Source organism: Alosa alosa, chromosome 13 (assembly GCF_017589495.1).
Source record: "Alosa alosa isolate M-15738 ecotype Scorff River chromosome 13, AALO_Geno_1.1, whole genome shotgun sequence".
NCBI classification, from domain to species: domain Eukaryota; kingdom Metazoa; phylum Chordata; class Actinopteri; order Clupeiformes; family Clupeidae; genus Alosa; species Alosa alosa.
This window is the reverse complement of record NC_063201.1, coordinates 15,741,023-15,764,143: the sequence shown is the minus strand read 5'-3', so window position 1 is coordinate 15,764,143 and position 23,121 is coordinate 15,741,023. Positions and strand designations below refer to the sequence as shown.

At 40.3% G+C, this 23,121-nt stretch overlaps 2 protein-coding genes across 10 annotated transcripts; one reads left to right on the top strand and one right to left on the bottom strand.

The window, feature by feature from the left end:
• The first annotated feature begins 2,276 nt into the window (after positions 1-2,276).
• LOC125305764 (ankyrin repeat domain-containing protein 34A) lies at positions 2,277-14,269 on the top strand. The gene is made up of 2 exons (XM_048260699.1): positions 2,277-2,477; positions 8,232-14,269. The coding sequence occupies exon 2, from the start codon at positions 8,330-8,332 to the stop codon at positions 9,902-9,904; it is 1,575 nt and encodes a 524-aa protein (XP_048116656.1). The 5' UTR covers positions 2,277-2,477; positions 8,232-8,329; the 3' UTR covers positions 9,905-14,269.
• A 621-nt stretch (positions 14,270-14,890) lies between these two features.
• On the bottom strand, positions 14,891-22,928 carry LOC125305765 (membrane-spanning 4-domains subfamily A member 4A-like). 9 transcript variants are annotated; one of them, XR_007195460.1, is made up of 8 exons: positions 22,816-22,928; positions 21,025-21,215; positions 17,764-17,871; positions 17,489-17,609; positions 16,489-16,647; positions 16,223-16,336; positions 16,043-16,123; positions 14,891-15,926 (listed from the first exon to the last, which is right to left on the bottom strand). XR_007195460.1 is itself a non-coding variant. In XM_048260702.1 (8 exons), the coding sequence occupies exons 2-8, from the start codon at positions 21,196-21,198 to the stop codon at positions 15,813-15,815; spliced, it is 807 nt and encodes a 268-aa protein (XP_048116659.1). In that variant the 5' UTR covers positions 21,199-21,215; positions 22,816-22,928; the 3' UTR covers positions 14,891-15,812. The 9 variants fall into 9 exon arrangements, 7 of the variants coding, with proteins under 7 accessions (XP_048116659.1, XP_048116662.1, XP_048116657.1 ...); XM_048260702.1 differs by having other exon boundaries at positions 17,489-17,545; XM_048260705.1 differs by having other exon boundaries at positions 17,489-17,545; positions 21,120-21,215.
• Between the last annotated feature and the right edge of the window lie 193 nt (positions 22,929-23,121).

Here is a 23,121-nt window from a genome sequence, read left to right as displayed (position 1 = left end):
GATCCTTGCCCCTCATAAGAAAGTGAAACCAAATTCCAGTTTTCCTCTACTGTATCTTGTCTAAAAGTCAGAAATAAGTTGGACCAGTACTGTAAGTCATGCACACACACACACACACACACACATAGACTGGCAGACACAGACGGACAGATAGATGGATGGAACAAATGACAATACCCTCGCTTTTCTTGGATGAGTGTACTTATAATAGAGTTATTAGAGTTATCTCAACTGAGATTGAGAGTGGGTATGGAAAGGCTCCATTGACTTGCAGGGGCGTAACCAGCAGTGAAAGTAAACTTAAATTGGTGCATTAAACTCTTACCAAACATATCTTTCTTGTAAAGAAAGGTTTTAAATGCAGGTTTTAAATTAAACTGTTTACTAAACTAAAATACTCGTCCATATCTGTTTAACCCTGTGACCATCAGTGCAGCCATTGGTTGTGTTGAAAGCACTGTTCTGTCTGTCATCACAGTGGACCCATGTGGATCCTGGGTTTTTGCTGATTTGGAATGGGCTCTTTTCCAGACAGACCTGTTCGTCTGGGTTCACCCAGGCTAGACAAATAGCATTTTTGTAGAAGAATGGACATGTTTGATGATTAAATATGGTATTTTTACACAGAAGAGTGGATTTCTGAAGATAGGTTGTTTCTTTATGCAAAATGGATTTGGAGATGTAAATTCAATTAAACTGCTTTATTTCAGAGGTTTAGGGTGAGGGTAGTATTGCATGTTAAGTCAACTGTGGCCTATAGCCTAGGCCTGTTGTGATTCATTGTTTAAGACACTTTTATAGGCCAGCTTAGGCTACATGTTACAGGGCCAAATAATATCAAAGCCTGAAAAGAGCTAGCATCCTATGTCTACAGCTTCCAAAATACCCTACATATAAGCCTATGCTGATAAATTATGGCAACCATCATAGAATAACATCCTAATTTCAAATACTGTTATTTAGAATAATTCATCATCCTCATATCAAACCATATCTTAAATCACTTTGCACATATTTTATGAAACGCTTGACTAATTTAGATCGGTTTAAAAGTTCACCAAATAGTGTGCATAGTGATTTGAGATGTGTTGGCCTGCCTCATTTAAGTTAGACAAGGTATTATCATAAAAGTCCTCATTAGGCTCAGATGAACACCTGCACAGAGTTCCTTATTCTAATGTTACTCTAAAAGAGCAGTATCCACCTCAATCTGCCCTCAAAGACACCATGCTATGGATCCCTCCACGGGAAATCAGACGCATGTGCATGTCACCGTGGGAACGCTTCTGCAGGAATCTAGTGAATCAGTTGCCATAGAAACTGTGCTCCATAATAGCAACAGTCACCAAATTAGTATTTATGGACTGCCCCCCACCTGCCCACACTCTTTAGCGTCTGATATGAGCTTACCTACAATCTTCAATGTAACCATAGGCTACTTTTTATTCGTTTTGAAGAATTTCCCAAAGATTGTGATGTTTCACTACTTCATTGCCATATTTACTCAGTTGTTTTTTATTTATTTTTTTATCAGGCCTAGGCTATTATTGTTTTATGAGTGTTCTAAAGATGGTCAACACTATAGACAAAAGGAAAATGGATGTGCATTGTACTTTTTTTTGAGTAAGTAAGCCTTACATGTGATGGTCTTGACCTTTACAATCCCATCATTGCACTCAAGAATGGCTAAGAATAGACAGAGCCTACTCAAAATGGCCCTTCAACGTTTTATCATCTTTAAGACAAACATAGTCAACTTCAGTCAGCTTGCATTTCAAATTCTATTTTACAATAATCCTTGCTGAAGGTTTTGACAGAACTAGATTGCATGATGAAGGTACCCTAGCCCTCACCCTTACAAAGTAACATCTTGTTGCTAACCCTCATCATTATGAATTGTGAGGAGACCTTCTTGTAGCCACTGCAGCTTTTAAGTTGGACACAATGCCAAGTGGACTTAACTTAAGTAGGCTACCAACTATGCAAATATATTATTGGTGACCATGAACCTTGGAATCGGTATATAGTTTACACTGTTATCACATATGAACAGCGTTAGGCCTACTAACTGGATTGGTAGTCTAATATTCTTCCCATTATATGGGCTTCCTCAGTGGGGCGACGAACCAGGCATGTCTCTTAAAACCTGTTTTGGCAGTTGCTTTTCCGTCACTGAGCTCTAACGCATGGGATATCAATGCGCCACCGGACAGTGTCCATCTCCATGATTATTCTTGGAGCAGAGAAGGGAGCGCATCACCTCTCACTCCCACGATGCTGCTGCCCACTCCCCACCCCCGCCAAGACGCCCGTCTCCTAAACTCGTAGTCGCGATAGACTTGGGGGGAGGGGATTCAAGATTATTAGAGCAGTTCCAGCTAGGAATACCTGCGTGGTATTTAAACGAAATAAATCTGTACAGACATAGATTAAAAACTGTTGGCCAATGGAATATAGAAAAGCGCACAACAGGCACGGTAAGGACATTTTAATCGCTTGCAACTGGAACACTGAACAGAGAAGCCTACATTGCTTCAACTGAATTGCACCAGTTGTGTATTTTTTGGACTATCCTTCTTACATGGCTTAATGTAATATTGACCATGTCGGACGAAAGCCTGCTGTAACAATGGGAATTGGGTCTTAGTGAAGCAAGTTGTAGCCTATCTCTGTTTATTCGGTTTACGAATTGGCTACAAGTAGGCTATTTATTGTAGGTGAACTTTGCTTTCGCTCTGCTATTTATGGTCACAACTAATATGTTGTTAGCATATCCATTCACTTTGCCTTTCTGCCTCGATCAACATGTAAGTCAGTGCAAAATAATCGTGAAATATGTGTACTTTGAAATGGATGTTTATACAGTCTTGCGAAGGCAGATTCTGAATGCGACTCGTTTCTGCTGTTAATTCAGAGTAGCACTGTTATGGTATGCCGACATTCTTTCCGAGTTTTTTTTTTTAAATACTGCAGTGTATTCCCCTCTTTTTAGAGACTATATTTAGACACCCCTCAAAATGTTTAATTCTGTGATCAAATCCGTCACAGGAGCTGAGAAAGTGACAGGGGCACAAAAAAAACCCTCGCTCGTTCATTGCGGTATTGAGGTCTAGGGAATCATTGCAGTCTCGAGAATGTGTGGATAGCAAAGGAATGTTTCGTGGACGTGGATTGTTTTCTTAAAAAGAGAATGAGATAGCTGAGATGTTGTTAACCACACAGGAAAAGTAACCGTGTATAACCTAATATAACAACGGATGCGGCACATTTTACATCATGAATAAACTAATGTGAAAAAATAAGCAGTAGGCTTATGGTCATATTGATACATCTGCCCATAAAAAAGAGCGATGTTATTGACTTATGGTTTATTGTTAGAAAAAAACTAGAAAATCTCACGTCAGGGATTTACTGACACATTTTAGTCACTTCTGCTATGGCATGCGACCTTTCAGTTGTATATTTCAGCCAAACACTCTAGGTGCATAGAAACAATATCAGCACCACGGACAGCAACCGGCGAAACTACACTCGGCACTAACCGTGGACATCACAGCACCCAATTCTGTGTATGATTCCTCTGCGGTCATTCAGCATATCTGTAGCCTTGTATAAAAGGATGATTTACGTCTTACACAAACATTCTACTAAATATCTACAGGTCCATGGCAATGCCAGTGTCCTACCGTCCATAATGTTCTTTGGCAATATCAGTCAGGATTTATACAACCATGTTGTGACTTGGTTGTAAGTGGAAGATATATAGTAACTGTTATATGTCAATAATAAAACGTCACATAAGAGAAATAAACACACAGAGAGGTAAATAAGTAAACACACTTTAATACCAGTAGACCATATAATGCCATTCTTTTATATTATTGCATTGAGGGAGACAGGGAAACATTTAGTATTTTGATAGCAGCAGATCATGATATTTTTGCGACAAGCTTAATGATGTGTGAGAGTGCATGGGTACCTCCAAATTAGAATTGTATGACACATCCACATGACAATAGATTGCTTTGAACAGTGACAAGTGTTTGACAGAGACAAAAAAGCAAATACTTATCAAGTCTCAGCCCTCTCTGCAGGCCAACCGCTGAAAAGGCTAATGTAATTATGGAAACAGCCACCATGCCCCCCTCTCTCTCTGCGACAAGGGGAGCCAAAACCCCAGTTGGTATAATATAATGTGTCACCATCCATTCAACCACAGCCGTAAGAAGGGATTGCAAGTCAGTGATAAAATGGTGGTTGTTATAAGACTTTGAAGTGGGTCACTTTTGTCCAGAGTGAAGCAACACATGCAGCTCACCACTGACACTTCCAGCACCCCATCAAGGCTCCATCCACAAATGTCACAATTGGTGGACTCCGGAGTGGCAGCTAGCCTGGAGGCCGCAGCTCCAGCAGCTCCTCCAGCCTCTCCAGGGCAACTGCTAATTTGTAACGTATGCGTCTGTCCGCTCACCTTAACCCCCCACTCCCTCCGGCAGCATTGACAAATTACATTGGTTTCGGGAGTCACACGTGTCCCCTGTTGCGTAACAGCTGAAAGCACTGGAGATAGACAAGCAAAGCAGGCAAGGCAGAGATGGCAGAGGCTGAGATATTTACAGGTGATGGTGATGATGATGTGGCTGGGGCTGTGTGCAAATGCCAAATCATTGGCTTCAGGGTTCGCAGTAATGACCGGGATTGAGGCCCATTGATTTGACTTCTTCAGCCTGATGGAGTATTGGATGAAAGGGATTGTGGGAGGAAAAAATGAGACAATCTATAGTTGCCATAAAATCAACCACATTCTTGAGCAAAACACCCTCTTCAGAAGCTGCATGCTTACAATGCTATTAGAGACAATGTGAAATTGTAAACATAGTGGAGGGTTTTCCTCATTTCCTACCATATAGGCTACACAAATCCCTCAGTAAAGATCTGACCACTCTGGCTATACTCCCCTGATTGCTGTCAAATGGCCTGCTGTCCTCGCCTGATGTGCCGAGCAGGAAAGGTCAAGCAGGGTGAACAGACACCACACCACAGAAGACTGCCATCATCAGAGAAATCCTCAGTGAAATCCACAGACACAGCCATTAGTTCAGCATCACAGAGCCACTGAGGTTAAACAGGACTGTGTCACTAGACATTACACATTATATATATATATATAGTATAATAGTAGAATATTGTTTATGCATAATTTCTCTGCATGCATTTTACTGTAATTGACAAAAATGCAACCATACATTGTAATGGAATTGACAAAAATGCAACCCTGTGGATCATGCCATGTTCTCATATAAGCGCTTTGCTTTCACAGTTATCTTCTGCTTTTTCCGGTGATGACTCATGCTCTTGAGCAGATGTCTCCATTCACAGACTTAGAGGAAGTTATGGTGCAGAGCGAGCGAGAGAAGGGGGGGTGGGCGATGCATACTGACTGCCACCTTCTGATGGGGTGTGCAGTCAACCACCCACCGCCATACTAAACTTCCATCAAGCTTTATTTCTTTAGCATTTGCAGACATCAGTATGCACAAAATGTGAAGAGCTCTATTCCAAAACGCTGTATCCTCCATTTTAATGCATTTTCATACAGTAAATATTTTTTTAAATGTTATTTTCCAAGTAATTGTGGAGCTGTAATTGGTTTACTGTTATTTGATGTATCTCTTTACTCAATCAAAACAACACAACTGCACTTTTATTGATATTACCTGAAATACACAATTAAATAACATGACTTATTAATATTTTCACAAATAGATTTACAGCATTTTGGAAAAGAGCTCTTCATGTGTACGCAGCACACACTGGGGTTGGGATTGAGCATGCCAAAATGCAGAATCACAGTGAATTGTTAATGAGGCAGCCCTGTGAAGAGACAGCCCCCAAATCTTGTTCCGCGTTACTCAGTGGGTGGAAAGTGTCAGGCATACAATCTATTGTGCAGGGGGATAGATCATACAAAAGCCACATGGCTAACAAAAATACTACTACTATCTATGACACCTCTCAGCAGAATATGCTAAATTTAGAATTAAAGTATTAGCAATCTGTTATGTATGCCTTATCCCCATGAACATTTGTGGGAAAGACATTTTTCAAGAGATGTAGATAGATCATGGCAACATTTTGAAAAGCCTAACATGGACATCATGGCATATTACAGTACACACCATCAGCCCTGTTTGGGTTTGGGAACAAACAAACCTTCCACACACTGACTCATGCTTTGCTTCATTGCGAGGTCGTGTTTGTGTGGGGAAAGCTGCAGATGTCTTGTCACTGATGGACAGGTTTCAAACCACAGGGCTCTGTGTGATAGGATTTTGGAGACGAGAGAGCGTCAGCATGTGGGTGATTGGCGGATGCCTTCAGTGGACGTGCGCCAGTCTACATTTGCCCTGTTGAGAACTTAGATAAATAATACATGTCATGTATAAATTATATCACAGAGTTCTTGGCAGTCTGAGTCAATCGACATGCAAAAGAAGCATTAAATATTAAAACTCAGCTACCTGGTATAAACACCATGTTCATTCTCCTTTTATATGCTTAAGGAGGCTGTGACTGACTGCTCCTTTTATGTGTGGCTATCAGTGTTTATTCCAGCAGACTCCATGCCAAAATATTAACATCTCAGCAGGGATTTCTTGTTAAATATGATTGTTCTTCACATTGCAATTAATAGCATGAGTACAAAAATTGTCTGAAATTAATGTTGTTGAATACTAAAATATCCTCTGGGACTTTAATAATATGCATTACATAATGTTGCTTTGTTCTCATTCGTACTGCGGTCCCATTGCCACAAGGTCAAATATATTGCACATAATATTACAATGGTGAGCATCACATAAACTTTCTGTGTGGAAGTGCATGATTTTGCTAGAAGCTTTAATGGCCTCCCATCAGTCTTAGTTTACCGAAGAGGAAGCAATAACAAGAGGGTCATCCTGACAGGTCTGAAAGCATAATTAGAGAAGAATTATCACAGCTGTCCTGTTGATCCCACACACAGTAGCTAACAAGTGAGGTTGCCCTGCCTTAGCAGACTGCAAAGCCCTTCACACTGACGAACAACATAATCAGCATTCTGCTGAGGACATTGCCAGACTGTTTGGCGGTCAGAGCAGATTCGAGACGCCCAAAGTCAACAGCATACTTATGCAGGTCAAACAAGTCCACTGTGTGAAGTATTGCCATGTATGCCTATTAGACAAGAGGCAAGGACTTCTGGACAGGTCTATTCCAAAACGCGGGTGAGGGAGGTGCTGCCTGTGTTCTTGGAGTGCACATACAGTATGTCATGATTTCACAATTTAAATTGATGAGCCCTTTTGATCTGACTCATTATATACAGTATTTGAGGCCATTTGGAAAATGTTATGTAACCATCACTGCTCTATCCCTCCATCCATCCATTATTCACACTGATATATTGGAGACAAGAGTCCTTTGTTGGACTCCAAAGCCAACCGAAACAACCCAGAAGTTTTGCTAGACACAATAGTGATATTTGATTGAATAGCTTAAAGGCTATTTCATGTGCACTGTTAGAATAAGAGACGGCAGGAATAGCCATTTGCAGCTGTTAGAGTTGTGCATGCATCAATATTTGCAAAGAAGGTTTATTATGACATTGGTCTTTTCTACACTTTCTGCATTGGACTGCAAATCGTATGCCCCATTTCACAGGTCACCATAAACCAGTCTCACCATGTATAAACAGTCTTCTGTTATAGATCAGCGGTAGATATATGCAGTACATCATAACACATCTGATATGATACATTATGCACAACAGCATGCTTTATTATTTATTTTGTTGTGATCATTGTTTTTATCTGTGCCATTGTTATTAAATAAGCCCCTACTGCGTGTTACCTTCCTGTCCTTCCAGGCAATGGTGTCAGCATATCATTATCACTATATGCGCGGGTCTCCCCACCCAAAACCCTGTCAACTCCCACCCTGTTCTTTACGACACAAGAGTCTTATTGTTATTCAGGAAGGCGTCTCATGGACTTCTGATCCTCTCCTCGGTTCGGCAGAGGCAACACATAACAAGACCGATAGTGTACTGTTAGGAGGCGCAAAGTGGATTGATAACATAGACTTCCTTTATGATTATTCCTTGCAGCACACACACAAAACAATGTCCATATAAACATGAGGTTGTATGGCTGTATTGTCAGCAGTGTCATTTTATCTTCCCTGTTCAGGTCATCTGGTATCTCGCTCAGAATGCCAAATGAGTGTTGAAGACCCTTCCAGGTTATAAGGAGTCGCAAAGGACAACGAGAGAGACAGAAGAGGCATCATGGGGGACGGAGGACCTCTGCATATAGAGGGTAATGCCTTGCTCAAGGCTGTGTTCCAAGGCAAGATGCGACTGACTCGTTTATTGCTGGAGGGCGGAGCCTATATCAACGAGGGTAATGAGCGAGGAGAGACGCCGATCGCCGCCGCCTGCTTGGCCAGCTACGAAGATGATCAGACTCGGCAAAAGATGATCCGCTACCTCCTGGAAAAGGGGGCTGACCCGAACATCCCCGACAAATCGGGTCGAACTGCTCTTATGCACGCGTGCGCAGGACAGGCGGGGAAGGAGGTGGTTGCCTTGCTCTTGGAAAACGGGGCTGATCCGAGCCTGAAGGACTACTCGGGTTCGTCTGCTTTGGTGCACGCCATCAACAAGGGTGACCGGGACACCCTGCAGATCCTGCTGGACGTCTGCAAGGCCAAGGGCAAAGAGGTCATTATCATCACCACTGATACGTCCCCCTCAGGCACCAAGAAAACGAAACAGTACCTCAACTCGCCGCCCTCGCCGGGGGTCGTGGACAAGCTCTCGCCTGTCTCATGCATGTCCCCGTCAGAGGTGGAGATCCGCACGGTGAACTCGCCCTCAGCGGCAGAGGAGGAGGACGGCATCTTCAGCTTCGCACTGACTGCCGCTCTACCGCTACCTTCCAACCGACTGCCGGGTGAGAAGAGACCCCCTCCGCGCAAACTCCTGAAGAGGCTCAACTCAGAGCCCTGGGGGCTAGTGGCGCCCTCGGTGCTCAGCGGCGCCACGCAGGAGAAAGTCGAGGGTGAAGAAGAGAAGGTGATCGCAGCGATGAACGGCATGTCCATCTCGGGTCCAGGACGACCCCTGCTGTCTCGAAGACACAGCATTGAGACGCATGATCCGTGCTTGACGAAGGTCATTGATCGCTCATGCTCGGAGGACTGCGCCAGCCTCTGCGGCTCGTCCTGGGCGGATAAGGTCCAGCAGCACCAGATACTGTACCGGAGGAACACTGCCCCTGAGTCGCAGGAGGCCGCGCCTCCGCTCCCAGTAGCCCTCCGTGGGCTGGCCCATCCCAAACTCATGCGCATGGAACACTACGAATCGGACACACATTTGTGTCCGGAGTCCATTCCGGGTTCGCCAGACTCCGGGCGGATGTCCGTGGAACGGCGCAAGTATAATGCCTCGCCGCTCTCCCTGTTGGTCAGCTCTTCCAGGGAGTCTCTGGAAAGCATTCCCAACTCCGTGTCCCCGATCACCATGAGGCGTCGGCAGCCAGGGCTCCTGGAGCGCAGAGGGTCCGGCACGCTCCTCTTGGACCACATCTCCCAGACCCGGCCTGGCTTCCTGCCCCCTCTCAACGTGAACCCCCAGCGCCCCATTCCCGACATCCGCACAAATGGCAAAGCCACTTCCCCCGTCCACTCAGGGAGCAAGATCCTGCTGCCCGTGGCGCCGGCCTCGCCCAAACGAGGCCATGAATTTAAGGTGAAGAAAAAGCTGATGAGAAGGCACTCCATGCAGACTGAGCAAATGAAACAGCTCTCAACTTTCCAAGAAATTCTGGCAGAGAAGGTGATTGAGTTTAGTGGGGACTAACACATGTACCATGGGCACTTTGTTCGGGAAGTACAGTGAAGATAAGATCCTGTTGCCTATTATTTAGTACTTTAAAACAAACGTGCTGTGTAAGCATTTTAAAGAGTTGAATGTTTACAAAAGATGTTTTGTGCAATCCAAAGTAGAAACTGTCTTTGAAGCTTAGTCAAGGAAAAGCATGTTTACTGAGAGTCTCCAGCTCTCTTCAACCCCAGATTTCCTCTCCCCTCACTGGTACCAGAGAGGGAGACTAGGGATGCGTTTATTCTGTTAACTTGATGTTACAATATTAATAACTAAATGTGGTCAATATGAGCAAATCAATCTTAAAAAATACCTGTCAGTTGTAGTACTAATCAGTATAATCTGCTAACCATACAAACCAGAGCAGTTAGATCCATAAATTGAATCTATGGAAAATGGTTTGCGTGGATTTATAGTGTCAAATAGAAAATTGAAGTGCAACTTTAAAAGTAAAACTATGAAAAATAAAATTCCAAAGAAAGCCTGTCATCTCTGTTTACAAGAAAGGACAAAATCTCGGAGAGTACATCTGCCCAATAAATGTACAATGATGCAGTACCTTTCAACAAAAGAGCATAGCACAGAAATACTGTAAATATTGTACAGAATAACACATTGTTTTGTGTTTTAAAAATTAACATGTTTGTGCAATATGCTGTACTGCGGAGTCAATGATTTCTTAACTAGTTGATGTGCAGTGGTCATTTCAAACTTGCAGTGAAAAATGCAATCTGAGGTTTTGAGATAGCCAAACAAATGTCCTATTTGTAATCGTAGGCAAGAAATAGAAATGATAGAAGTCTCAAAACCTCAGGTTTTATTAACACTGAATGTGAACTATTCAGTAATAATCAAGAGAGTGACTGATAATAAATTGTACACTGTGTGTATGTCTGCACAGATGGGTGGATGGATGACTGTATTTATGTATGAATGTCTGTCTGTGCATGCATGTATGTGTGTGCATATGTGCACAGTATGTGTGGATTACGTGAGCTAAGAAATCTGCCTTAGTGTCCTCATCAAAGAAAAGCTATTATACCTGAGCTATACTTTCATTTAAGTCAGTCAGTTCATGATAAGTCAAAAGAAATCTTAAGCAATGGGGTTACCTTTATTTGGATCGTCATTTTAGAGAATTTACAAATCATCTGAATATTGTTTATCAAATTACATTTTGGGCCATAATTCATTTCAGTTATACAAAGTGCAACGTCTTAAAGCTAATCTACTAACTAAGCAAAATCAGTTTGATAATTTAACATGATGGACTTTAAATGCAAACATTGATGAGTTAGCTCAATACTCCCACATGCCACACGATAGCCATAATTCATAAACAAGAATGTTGCTTTTTGTGGGAAATGAAGTGGAACCAAGTTTGATTGAAGACCATCTTTCACTTAGTATTCATTTGATGACTTTTTTTGAATCTTGGAACAATCATGATGAAATGTGACCAGAAGGCTTTAAATATTTTTCCTACACAGAAACATTTGAAGCCAATTTACAACAAAATGTCTTTCTGAGCTTACAGTGTGGTTGATCATATTGCTGTTGTTAAAACATGTCTACCTATGAGTAATTAAAGAATATTAATATTTTCAACATAATCTCTGTCTGCTGTATTTAGTGAGCTATTAATTACTCAATGCCCTAAAATGGTTGTGTTTTTCTGTACTTAGAACTAGAAAACAGAAAACCGACTGACTCTAAAGTAAACAATCAAGTGCAACTTAACTGTCATTTGTAAGTATAAACATTGAAGAATGAAATTAAAATATCTTTACACATACTTTTTTTCTCATAAACTATTGAAGTTCACAGAGACCTGTAGTTCCTGTAGTCCATTCTTTATTCTAATACAAACTTTAGTTTGTACTACTAGGCTTGACATTCATACAGAATTTAATAAATAAAACTCTTCTGTCTTAAGATGACCTTGTAGCCAGCAAAAGCTAGACAGGGGTTCATGATTAGTGAAGATTTTATGTATTTGTATTTATCCTTATTTTAACCAGGATAGTCACATTGAGACAGAAGTCTTTTTTCCAAGTGAGCCATGAAAAGATCTTGCATTATTCAATGAGCACCCGTGCAGGTAAACAAGAATGTAGAAAAGGATGACTATGATGCGGCAGTATTCCTTTTAAGTTGTCAGTATGTCATGTGTCAGTAAAAGGGTGATTTATGTGGGATTTGACCAAACACAATCTACTCCTGCACATGACACTGATAGGAGACTGCCCCCTGGTGGATTGCAAAGAAAAGATGTAGGGAAAAAAACGTGTCTTCAAAAAACTTTTCTTCTAAATTAATCATAAACCATAGCTTTAAATCACAAACTTTTTAGAACAGAGTGAATGTGTCATATAAAAATGTATAAAAATATATAAAAAATGTTACCCTTCAGAATTTAACATTTGCTGGTATGCTATGTGCATGTGCGTATTGCTGATATGATTTTCTTGTAAGTCTGTGGAGATAACAGACAACAGATTTTCTGTTATGTTGCTGATGTAAGGAGACACACAGAAGTGATAGTAATGCATGGACGATAGAGAGGTAAGGTTGAAAACATACCTACAGTGTCCAATTGAGTATCAACGGTAATCATCAACAGTAAAGAATCTAATTGTGCTTGTACACAATGGAATAATATTTTTGTACATCTGTATTAATAACAACTCTCATTTGCATACATCAGCTATTTTTGTAATCTTAAATATTTCCCTCTTATGAGAAGAAGGCCTAACTGCTGGTTAATTTTGTATGTCCTATATGTGTCCTAGGCTAATAGAAAATATGTAAGGTGAACTTTTCAGTATCAACTCTAATCTAATGATTATAAAATCACCTAGTTCATCCTGCTTGAAAGATGGTAAAGGTTGTAATCTCTGTTGGTACAAAATACCTGTCTAGAAACATACTGTAAACAGAGTCAACTGTTCAGCTCCACTGCAATAGAGCAGCATGGTGACCAGATTTTAATAGGCCCACTTCAGGCAAGTGTCCATGGTAGTGATTACTTCTAACTACAGCTGATAAACTCAAGCTCCCATTCACCTTACCCTGTAACAATTAAACAGATTATGTACACAATTATGCAATAATAGATTTAGCACTGTAGTTTGGAAAACACTGTGCAATTATAAGTCGTTATTATTATTTTTTTATTATTAAAAACGTAACACATTTCAGTTCTGATTAGGACTTGTGTGCTCATGATGACTTTCCCATTTCTAGTTAAGGGCAACTTTGGCTCTGAATTATAAAGATAATCTTTAGATCTCCAATTCAAAATGCAGTTAGGTTATTGAACATAGTGAAAAAAAACACCTTTACTGAGTGCTGGATATTTGTTTGATTTAGTTTTAATAGACTTGTTACTTGGCTATTTATTGTGATTTGTATTTTTGATGTACTGACTTAGATCATAAGAAAGTCTAACCCATTTGTTTTCAGAGTTACGCTATGTAAATATTGGACCAGTTTAACCACGCCACAAAAAAACCTAATAAAGACCTGGTCTATTAAAATGTGGTGCAAAGGTTTGCTTTATTTAGATCTATGCTTTTGAGCCTATTAGGTTATATCCTATTATCTCTCCCACTCATCTGAAATTAACTCTGGTTCAGGCATCTTTCATATCTAATGACACAATGACTACCATTTTTCTTGAGACCACTAGAAATTTTCTGGGGAAACAGCCACCGGTAATCAAGGCAAAATTTTGCGGGGTTCATGTCAAAAGGCATGACTGTCCTCAATGCTGAAACATCAGTTGCTCAATTCCACCTATCTCCAAACTTCTTTGAGATAGGTGTATCTGTGTATAATGAAAGAAAACGCTTCTACCTCCACCTAGAGCCTGTTATTTGTTTTGCAAAAATATACAGCTCCCAGTTCTTCTGGTCCAATCAGTGCAGGGATGTGTGAGATCTGACTGTCAATCACAGTTCGTGCACACACCACAGATCCCCCCATCCCCCCTCGCGCATGTTATAATATCGCACAAACTCGATGGGAGGGTGCTTGGTGGTAGTGGGGGAGGGGCGTGAGAGTTGAAAACATTCATTTTGGCCCCTCAATCTGCCAGACTTGCCGACATCAGCTTTAATTACTTTCACTATTGACTGACAAGGGGTTATCATCGAAAACATGAAAAAAGCAACACTTACCCCAATAATGTTGGAATAAACTGAATAAAAATCTTAAGGCTATTTATCCTGCAGTTAAGTTATTTGGGACTGCTTGCTAAGAGCTGCTTACATCTTGTGACAGTGTGTCTTCAGCTGTGCTTTACATGTGCCTTTCTCTATAGACCAGGTTTTTCTTGGTCAGTGGCATAATGATTTTTAGAGGGTGTAAGATAGTGATTCTTGGATCATGCGCCAGACCACACCTTCTGCCACACCCCTGGGCACAAGGCTTAATAAAAGTGAGGTGCATGGCGCAAAATTCATCACTGACTAAGTGTAAGATACGAATAAGCTTTGCGCCTCGTTTCTAATCGTCAAAATAGAGCCCAAAGCCTTCATGAATGGCATTTGAAGTCAATAAAAGCTGCTTTGAGACCTATTCTCAGTTGCTGTTATTTCCTGTCCAGTTTCCCCAGTGCCTAAAAGACAGAAATTGTCCTTGTGCCTGTTTGGGGCTTTCATGTTTTGGTTCAAACCTTATCCTTCAACCTAATGGATGGAGTGGATTTGTGCTGTCCACAACTTTTATAAGCAACCACACTTTGAATCGGAAATGTCCTTATCAAAAAAGCCATGGTTTAGGCCTCACTCCCCCAGCAGCTGCAGTCCATTGATAACAGGAAGCCAGATAGTAAGGCTGACTGGGTCAATTTGTGTTCCTAACCGTCTTTGCACATTAGATAACAGCCTATTTCTCTCAAAGTCTCTCAACTTTAATGAAAAAAGCAAAATGCAAAGGAAAGAAACGTCTCAGAAAGACCACATTTAAAATTTCTGTATTAGATTTTGAGGAAGATGGAATTTCATCAGAATTATGAGATTCCATTGCAAATTACTGTTTATTGTCGTATTTCCTAATGCTGACATTTTCAAGTCATGTACCTCAGATGTTTTCAGGTAAAACTACACTATTGAAACATACACAGGTAGTCTGTGTCATCAGTCTTATAAATAGAAATTATATTATCCATAATATTATCCTGAGAAGAGACATGGAAATTACTATTTGTATGACATGTAATGATCATGCAACAGGTGTTATACTGCAGTATTTGTACCAAAATATTTCAGCGATATAAAGTTTTGCAAAAATATATACTAATTTTACATACATCCACTCGTCTGGTAGAGCAACTGGTGAAGGTGAGGGTGCTAACAACAGCAGCAAGATAATTGAATAGAAGGGCAAACAGGCTACAGATGAAAATGCATGCCTATATGTTCTGTAGATTGCTTTGAATAAAAGAGTCTGGTATATCAACAAATGTAAATAGAATTGAATTTGAAGCTCAAAACAAGAATTAGCAACTCCAAGAGGAGGTGGTAGTGATTCATGAGCTTTTCATGCTTTAAAAAGGAGAAAAATACATCTTGGGATTTACCAGTGCTGTGTTGCCTTATGTATATTGATGTCAATTGCTAATACATTTCTGATATAATAATACATCTTGTATTGACATACTTTCTTCAATGCCATCTACTTGCATTAATTTCAGGGAGCACGCTAGTTGGGCTTGAAATCTCGTACGATCGACGACTGTGCCTTTAAGGGTAGACTATCAGTATGAAAACTCACATTCATGCACAGCATACATACATACATACTAATTCATTGATAGATTTAGTTGAAAGGTTAATATTTGCATGATAAACACATTCTTTCCTGTTACATGTTGTCTGACTCAGTCTTGAGTAGCTGTGTATTCTGGGGGAGGATCTTCAGGTTTGCCATTCCCCCATTCGTCAGCTCTGCTGAGGTGAGCAGGAAGCCCCACACTGGCTGGACAGATAGGTGTCTAGAAAAGCAACACACGACACAGGTAGCTGAGGGATCCACAACCAATTTTGTCAGTTAAAACATTTTTTCTTTCTCTTTTTTTCATTTAACTTAATATTTAACAGGATTCTGTACCTCAGAGGTGTTTACTGGAGGTGTTGGCAGGTGGGAAGTGGGAATAGAGGGTGGCACTTGGCTTGAAATATATATCACCTGCTACAGAATCAAACACACACAAAAATAGCCATGTGTAATGTGTAGGCTCGGTTTACATCTGACTGAGCAGGGCAATTAAATGTCTGCAGTTATACTCACTCCAATGTTAGAAGAACAGGTAGCTTCGCAAGCAAATGCTGATACAGATAAGGAGACTATAAACTCCAGAACAGACAACACTAGCAACACACCAGTCATCCCCCATACCCTGCTCTGATGTGGGGAGAACAATACAGTCAGAACTGAAACAACACATAATGATCCTTAAACTGTTCAGTGTTATCATCATAATGTATAAACAGTCAAGTTTCAAGTAAACAGTATAGTGTACATAGTATGCATTGTATAATATATTGTATACTGACCAAGAAAATGTTTTTGTTCCTTAGACAACTATAATCATCATAATGATTACTGCAGCTGTAATTCGGGTACATTGGGATAATGAAATCAAAGCTGTGTAGAATTATGGCCAGTCCTGCAGTTATTGTGCTGGCAATATTCATCCCCAGTGATGCGTTGACCTGCACAAAACAACAAAACTGGTTCAGGCCACTCTAAACCATCATAGGCTTTGCATTTCAGATTTGAGCCATAGATAGAAACCTAGATACCGCATTGGGCTCCCGCCTTTTTGGTGGGGGCAACAATCGGGCAGTAATGGAGGCCAATGGACAAACTGGTGCCTCTGATTGGAAATCAAACAGGTGATTTCCGGCAAGTGTTGCCCATAGACAGTAAGGTGTTGCCCCCATCAATATGGCGGCCGCGTTGACGTATGCCACTTAATAGAACTGAACAGACAATACGGTATCTATAATATCTATGATTTCAGCCACCAAATTTGTAACCTTCTTTGTGATTTATTTGCATTAAATTAGCCTATATTAAATTACTCAAGTCACAAATCTACACCTAATAGCTTGTGGCAGATTCGAATGTCTCAAATATTTAAACATACACTATGCAAGTTTAGGTATTTTTGGCGACTGTAGAGCACCTTCTAGAGTTGCGATATATTTATATTTTACGGTAATGTTTCCGATTCTCACGATATTTGTCGGCTGCCGTTCTTGGAGTTGCATGGCTGGTTTTCTCGGTAGCAACTCGATACGTTTATGATGTATATCTATGCTAGGTGAACAATTTGCCTATTACAAGTTTGTTTACCATCAAAGTCAAATTAAAACAAATGTTCTTGCACATCACATTAATTTAAGTTTTACAAAACATTTAACATGTATTGACAAGTTATCGGGGTCTTCTCATGATAACATACATACAATTACAGCATTTTAGAATGTGTCATAATATTACCATAGCTGAATGCAGTCAGTGCAGAGGGATTCATAATTCAATACTTACCAAACACTGATTAAGCTCTTTAGAAGCTCTCACAGTGAGTGAACCAGCTGTGATGTACTGAAAGAAAGGATGTTCTGTTTACTGCAGTGCATATCCTTTTAGAGGCGGCTATGACAAAATGCTAAAAAAAAGTGTTTTACATCAGAGGTTTCAGAGTCTATTAAGAAATAGCATAATAAGTAGAAATATTACAGATGTCAATCACTAAAACAAGTTAAATTGCATTAAAGAATACACTTTTAAATTAAGAAAATAACACAATGACTGAATCTCACAATAATGGCTCCCCAGAACATGATACCAAAGTAAGTGGATAATGTCCCAACAAATGCAGATACAATGCCGAGCAAGAATATGACCATGCCTGTCATTATTTGAACTGTCTGTGTGGGAGAAAAAAAACATTACATTACATTTTGCTGAGGCTTTTTAACCAAAGTGACTTACAAAAAGGGAAACAATCAAGGTACAGTATGACAAGGACAAGTTAATGCAGGAATAAGTACTACACTCAGAGTTCCCACTCTAAAACAAATGTAAAATTCCATGACTTTTCCCTGACAAAAACAATCTGAATTTCCATGACCTTCTATATAATAAATTGTACAATATACAGACCAAAGATTTTAGAACAGTCGCATAGCGTTCAAGAATCTTTTACTTTTTTAGAGTGGGAGATGAATAAATGGGCATTGAATAAACAAAGTTGGACTAACCACAACTACTCAAGCAAGCTTTAAGCTAATAATCAGATATACACCAATTCTGAGTTGAAATGTATTTGTATTAATGTATTTTGGCAAGTGAGTTTTGAACTGCTACAAAATTCCATGATATTCCATGACTTTGCCCCCGAAATGATAAAATTCCCTCACTTTCCATGTCTGGAATTCCATGACCCATGGGAACCCTGTTCTAAAGAGTCAAGTGTCAGGCCCTGTTTAGACGACAACGAAAACGATGCAACCGGTGATGTTTTTCTGCGTTTGACCCTGTAATTTAGTAACCTGACTCTCGCCAGATAAATTTTGTTCCGCCTAGCTCCACTAATCCATCGATCCATTGGAGTGGTGCTTCAGAAGGCTGGGCCTTATCAAAAAATCCTTGCATATGATTGGATAAGCCACTTGTCCGTCATCTATTGACGTGCTACTTCAACCACTCACATCGAAGCCAACCTGTGACACTGAGAACAGTCTCACAGTCGCTTCTACGCTACGTCACATCTATGAAACTCCCGCCATGCATCCTGATTGGCTCTACCATACAATCTGGCGCCGAAATCACTCTCAAAGGAACCGATCCCAGATGGATGTGAGTGGAGCTAGGCGGAGCTAGGCGGAATGAAATTCATCTGGCGAGAATCAGGTTAGTCATTTAGACGCAAACGGAGGTTTTATCAACCCGCAAACGGAGTTTTATGTGACGAGGCAGAGATTTTTAGTCAGTTCAAAAGAGAAAGAGGAATTCGATGTTGTCCCGAAAATATCAACAACAGCAACGAATTCGATTCGTTGCTGTTGTTGATATTTTCGGGATTCTGATTGGCTAACATGGGCTTTAGCTTCTCGTTACACTGCCACATACAGGTTTGGCATGCTCTTAAAGGCATATAGGCCTACCCGGGTTAGTGTAAAGGAAAACTTTTCTGAAAACTGACAGGTGTGCATGATGTTATTTTTGAAATCGGAGAGGGTGAAATGTCCGTTTATGAAAATAGCCGGCCACGTGTAAACGTAGCCTAAGCCACGTCTACATGAAACCAACGGGTGTCTTTTTTCTTACCGCTTTCACACCTATAACTACACCTTTAACTATAAAAAAAGTCGTGTCCACACACAGAGGTGAAATAAAGTTCATTATTAAGGTATGTGACTGCTATGTAGAATTTGAAATGCTTTTACATTTTGCATTAGGTCTGGTATGGAGGACGTTACACTGGAGAGAACATTAACATGCGTTAGTCATAGGTTGCAGTAAGCTAATGTTTAACTAAGTTAAACTAACGGTGTGCTTCTAACTTAGCCACAAAAGGCTGATCCCGTGTGCACATAAATCATGACAGGGAAAAACATTTTAATATGACAAACAAATGGTTTGGTTTGTTCTGACAAGCAGAGTGTCAGGTCGATTGCGGTGGCTGAGTTGAGGGGTGGGGCTATGTTGTCATTAAAATTGCCGGCTTTGCAGTCGGTTTCAAAAAATCCCACTTCGGAACCCGGTTTCAAAAAAATATCGGTTACAGCCTCCTAAAACGCCAGGGTTGAGTAGCCTATGTATTCAGGAGTTTTTTGAAGGTAGGAACTGGTAGCGCGTTCCACGGGAATGACAGATGAGAAAAGTTTGGATTACCCTGAGTGTAAGGGTGCATGGCAGAGCCAGATATCATTCATCAGAGAAGCGCAATGGTCGGGAGGAGATAACATATGCCTGTATAAGGGCATTCAAGTATGTGGGTGCAGAACCGAAGACTACTGTATGCAAGCATTAGCATTAGCATTAGTGATATGAATTTGATACAGGTGGCTAGCCAGTGTAGCTCGGTGAGCAGCACAGTAACGTGTATGGCAAGCCCTTTTAACATTTAAATGTTAGGCAAAACTGAATTACAGATATCTGCAATCACATAATTGAAAACGACATTCAACTCATCACACATCTTAAAAGACAATTGTAGATATCTGTAATTCAGTTTAGGCAGAATAAAAGTTAAATAAGCCTAGTCAAACTTAATTTAAGATATCTGAAAAGGAACATGTAGATATCTTGAATTGAGGTGAATTAAAGATATCTTCAACTGGAGTTATGACTATCAACTGGAGTTTTGACTATAGTCAGAATCAAATAGAAGATATCTCTAACTGGAATTACAGATATCTACAATTCAGATATCCGCAATTCACATAGTGTAATGATAAACACCATACAAATGAATGGCAAAAGTGACGTCATTTGTCCTATAGGAAGAATGTCTTTTTGGATATCTGAAATGTTCGTTTTTGACTAGGAATAACTGAAGTACAGATATCTGTAACACATATCCAGTCTAGCTGTTAAATGTTAAAATGACTTGCCATACAGGCACGCCATCACGTTCTGGATCATCTGCAGGGGTTTCATTACATTACATTACATTACATTACATTTAGCAGACACTTCTTGACCAAAGTGACTTACATATGTCAGCTATATTACAAGGGATCACATTGTCCCCGGAGCAACTTGGGGTTAAGTGCCTTGCTCAAGGGCACAACGGTGGAAGCTGGGAATTGAACCGACAACTTTCAGGCTACTGCACGCTAGCCCAGCTCCTTAACCACTACACTACCACCGCCCTACAAGTGTTTCACTGTGCAGGTTTCACTGTGCAGGTTGGGAGATCTGTCAGGAGGGCATTACAGTAGTCAAGTCGCTAGATGACTATTGCCTGTACTAGGAGTTGGGTAGCATGTCATGTCAGGTAAGGCCTGAAAGTGCAAAACAGCAAAACATGTTAAGGTCTTGTTACTTCTTGAACACTGAGATCACAGACTTACTCCTAGGACAGCTGGCTCTCTCTTTAGGAACCCTCTGAGCAGAGAGGAAGCTGGTTGAATAACTCCAGTGTGGTGTGAAAGGTCATTTTCAATACCTTGTTGAGGGTACAGATGGGTGAGCACTACCATACCATTGGTAGGAGAGTTGGCCATTGTTGATGATGGATGCTGCATGAGCCTAAATCAACCAACTGTGAGCACATTTCTTTTAATTTTGTATGTTTTATGAAGCTTTTTTTGAAGCTTAACCATATGCCACACTATGCATTGCACAGCTGTACAGTATTTCTGGGTTTTTCTTCAGAAAGAAAAAAAAACATACTGTGGATATTTAAATAGAGCTTTCTCCTAAATGCTGAAAGAACTTACAATTTAAACCCTTTCCTATTTACCTATCAACCACAACCAGAGACTGTTCACCCCACTCCCCTCCTGGAGGCGTTACAGGTCTCTCTGCACCTGAACCAGCAGTTTCAGAGGAAACTTCTTTCCTACGGCTGTCACTCTACTCTGTATCCCGGTGACAACCAACCAACTAAGCCCCCTGCCCAATGCCTCCTTGCCTGTGCCTGTTGAGGTGTCCATGACCATGGCAACCTTGACAGGGACAACAAGGAGGCGGACATCCCCATCCCCATCTACTGCTCTTCATACTATTCATTATGCATATACACTTACTACTCTTATAATGTTATTGTTTCTGCACTACAATGGTACTGTTACCACACTGCACATAGCTTTACATGCTGTACATATCTGTCTATATGGTTCATACTGAATGTCCATATTTATTCTGTTTTTCTTATAATATATTCTTTTAATACATTACATATACCTATATTATTCTTACTACTATTATGCTGCTACTACATTGCACATATCTGTACATGTTGTTCATACATTGTTCATATTACATAGACATATTTATTCTGCTCTTATAAGGTAACTGCTAATACACTGCACATATTTATATTTAATTTATATTAGGCCTACTCTAAACCAACTTCTGTAAACCAACTGTATACTACTGTCTACACTGCACTATATTTCTTGTTCTGTCTGTGCATCACCTGTCTAAACTTTGTATATTACATTTGCACTTTTCTGCTTTTTTGCACTTCTGGTTAGACGCAAACTGCATTTCGTTGTCTTTGTACAGTACTTGTACTCTGCACAATGACAATAAAGTTGAATCTAATCTATATCTATCCTATTCTTCTGCCTTCCTAGAAGTAATCTTATAGACCCTTTCAAGAGAGTTCCATTATCAGCATCATAGTTGGCCCCACAAGACTTCCGTTTTAACATTCCATATGTTATCTTAATGCAGAGGAAGTAGATTGGGGCCCAAATAGAACGTTCAAGCATTGTTTTTGTTTTTATTGTTGAAAGGGTCTATAAACACCACCAACTAAAGGTTTTTGTAGCAATGTGTAGCAAACACAAATCTGCTCTGATAATACCAGTGACACAGCCTGATAAATGATAATCACTGACACAGAGAGAGAGAACAGGCAAGTTTTCTATGCTCAACCAGTCTAAATACCCCTCCTCCCACACTATGCCAGTTTCATTCTTACAACTATGTTGTAACATACAGTATAATGCACACTCATTGCTTTAATGACCCTATTAAGTGGTTATTAATTATTGAGTTCTAAATCATTAATGTTATCCAGCTACTGTACTGTAATTATTGAGTCCTAAATCATTAATGTTATCTATTAATGTCATCCAGCATTTATAATCCTAACCCTTTCAAGTTAAGACAACAAATCCTCACAAACTTACATTTGAGGATCTCACGTTGAATGGACATAGAATGGATAGCTTTCAGAACAACAGTGTTAGGCCTGCTTTCTTCAGTGGTATGCTCCTCACAAGTTCACTCAACCGAATAATCTTCTTGCACCACTGTTGGTTGTTGTGGGGCTTATCAGGTTCCCCTGCGGACTGGTTGTGTGATGTTGCAAAATATTGATTAAACATTGCCCTCTACTGGTGAAGAGATATACTTTGCACCTTGCATGTTTCTCGGGTGCAGATCATGGGCTGTATTTTGCACACTGGCGCATGGCGTAAAACTCGTTTTCCACC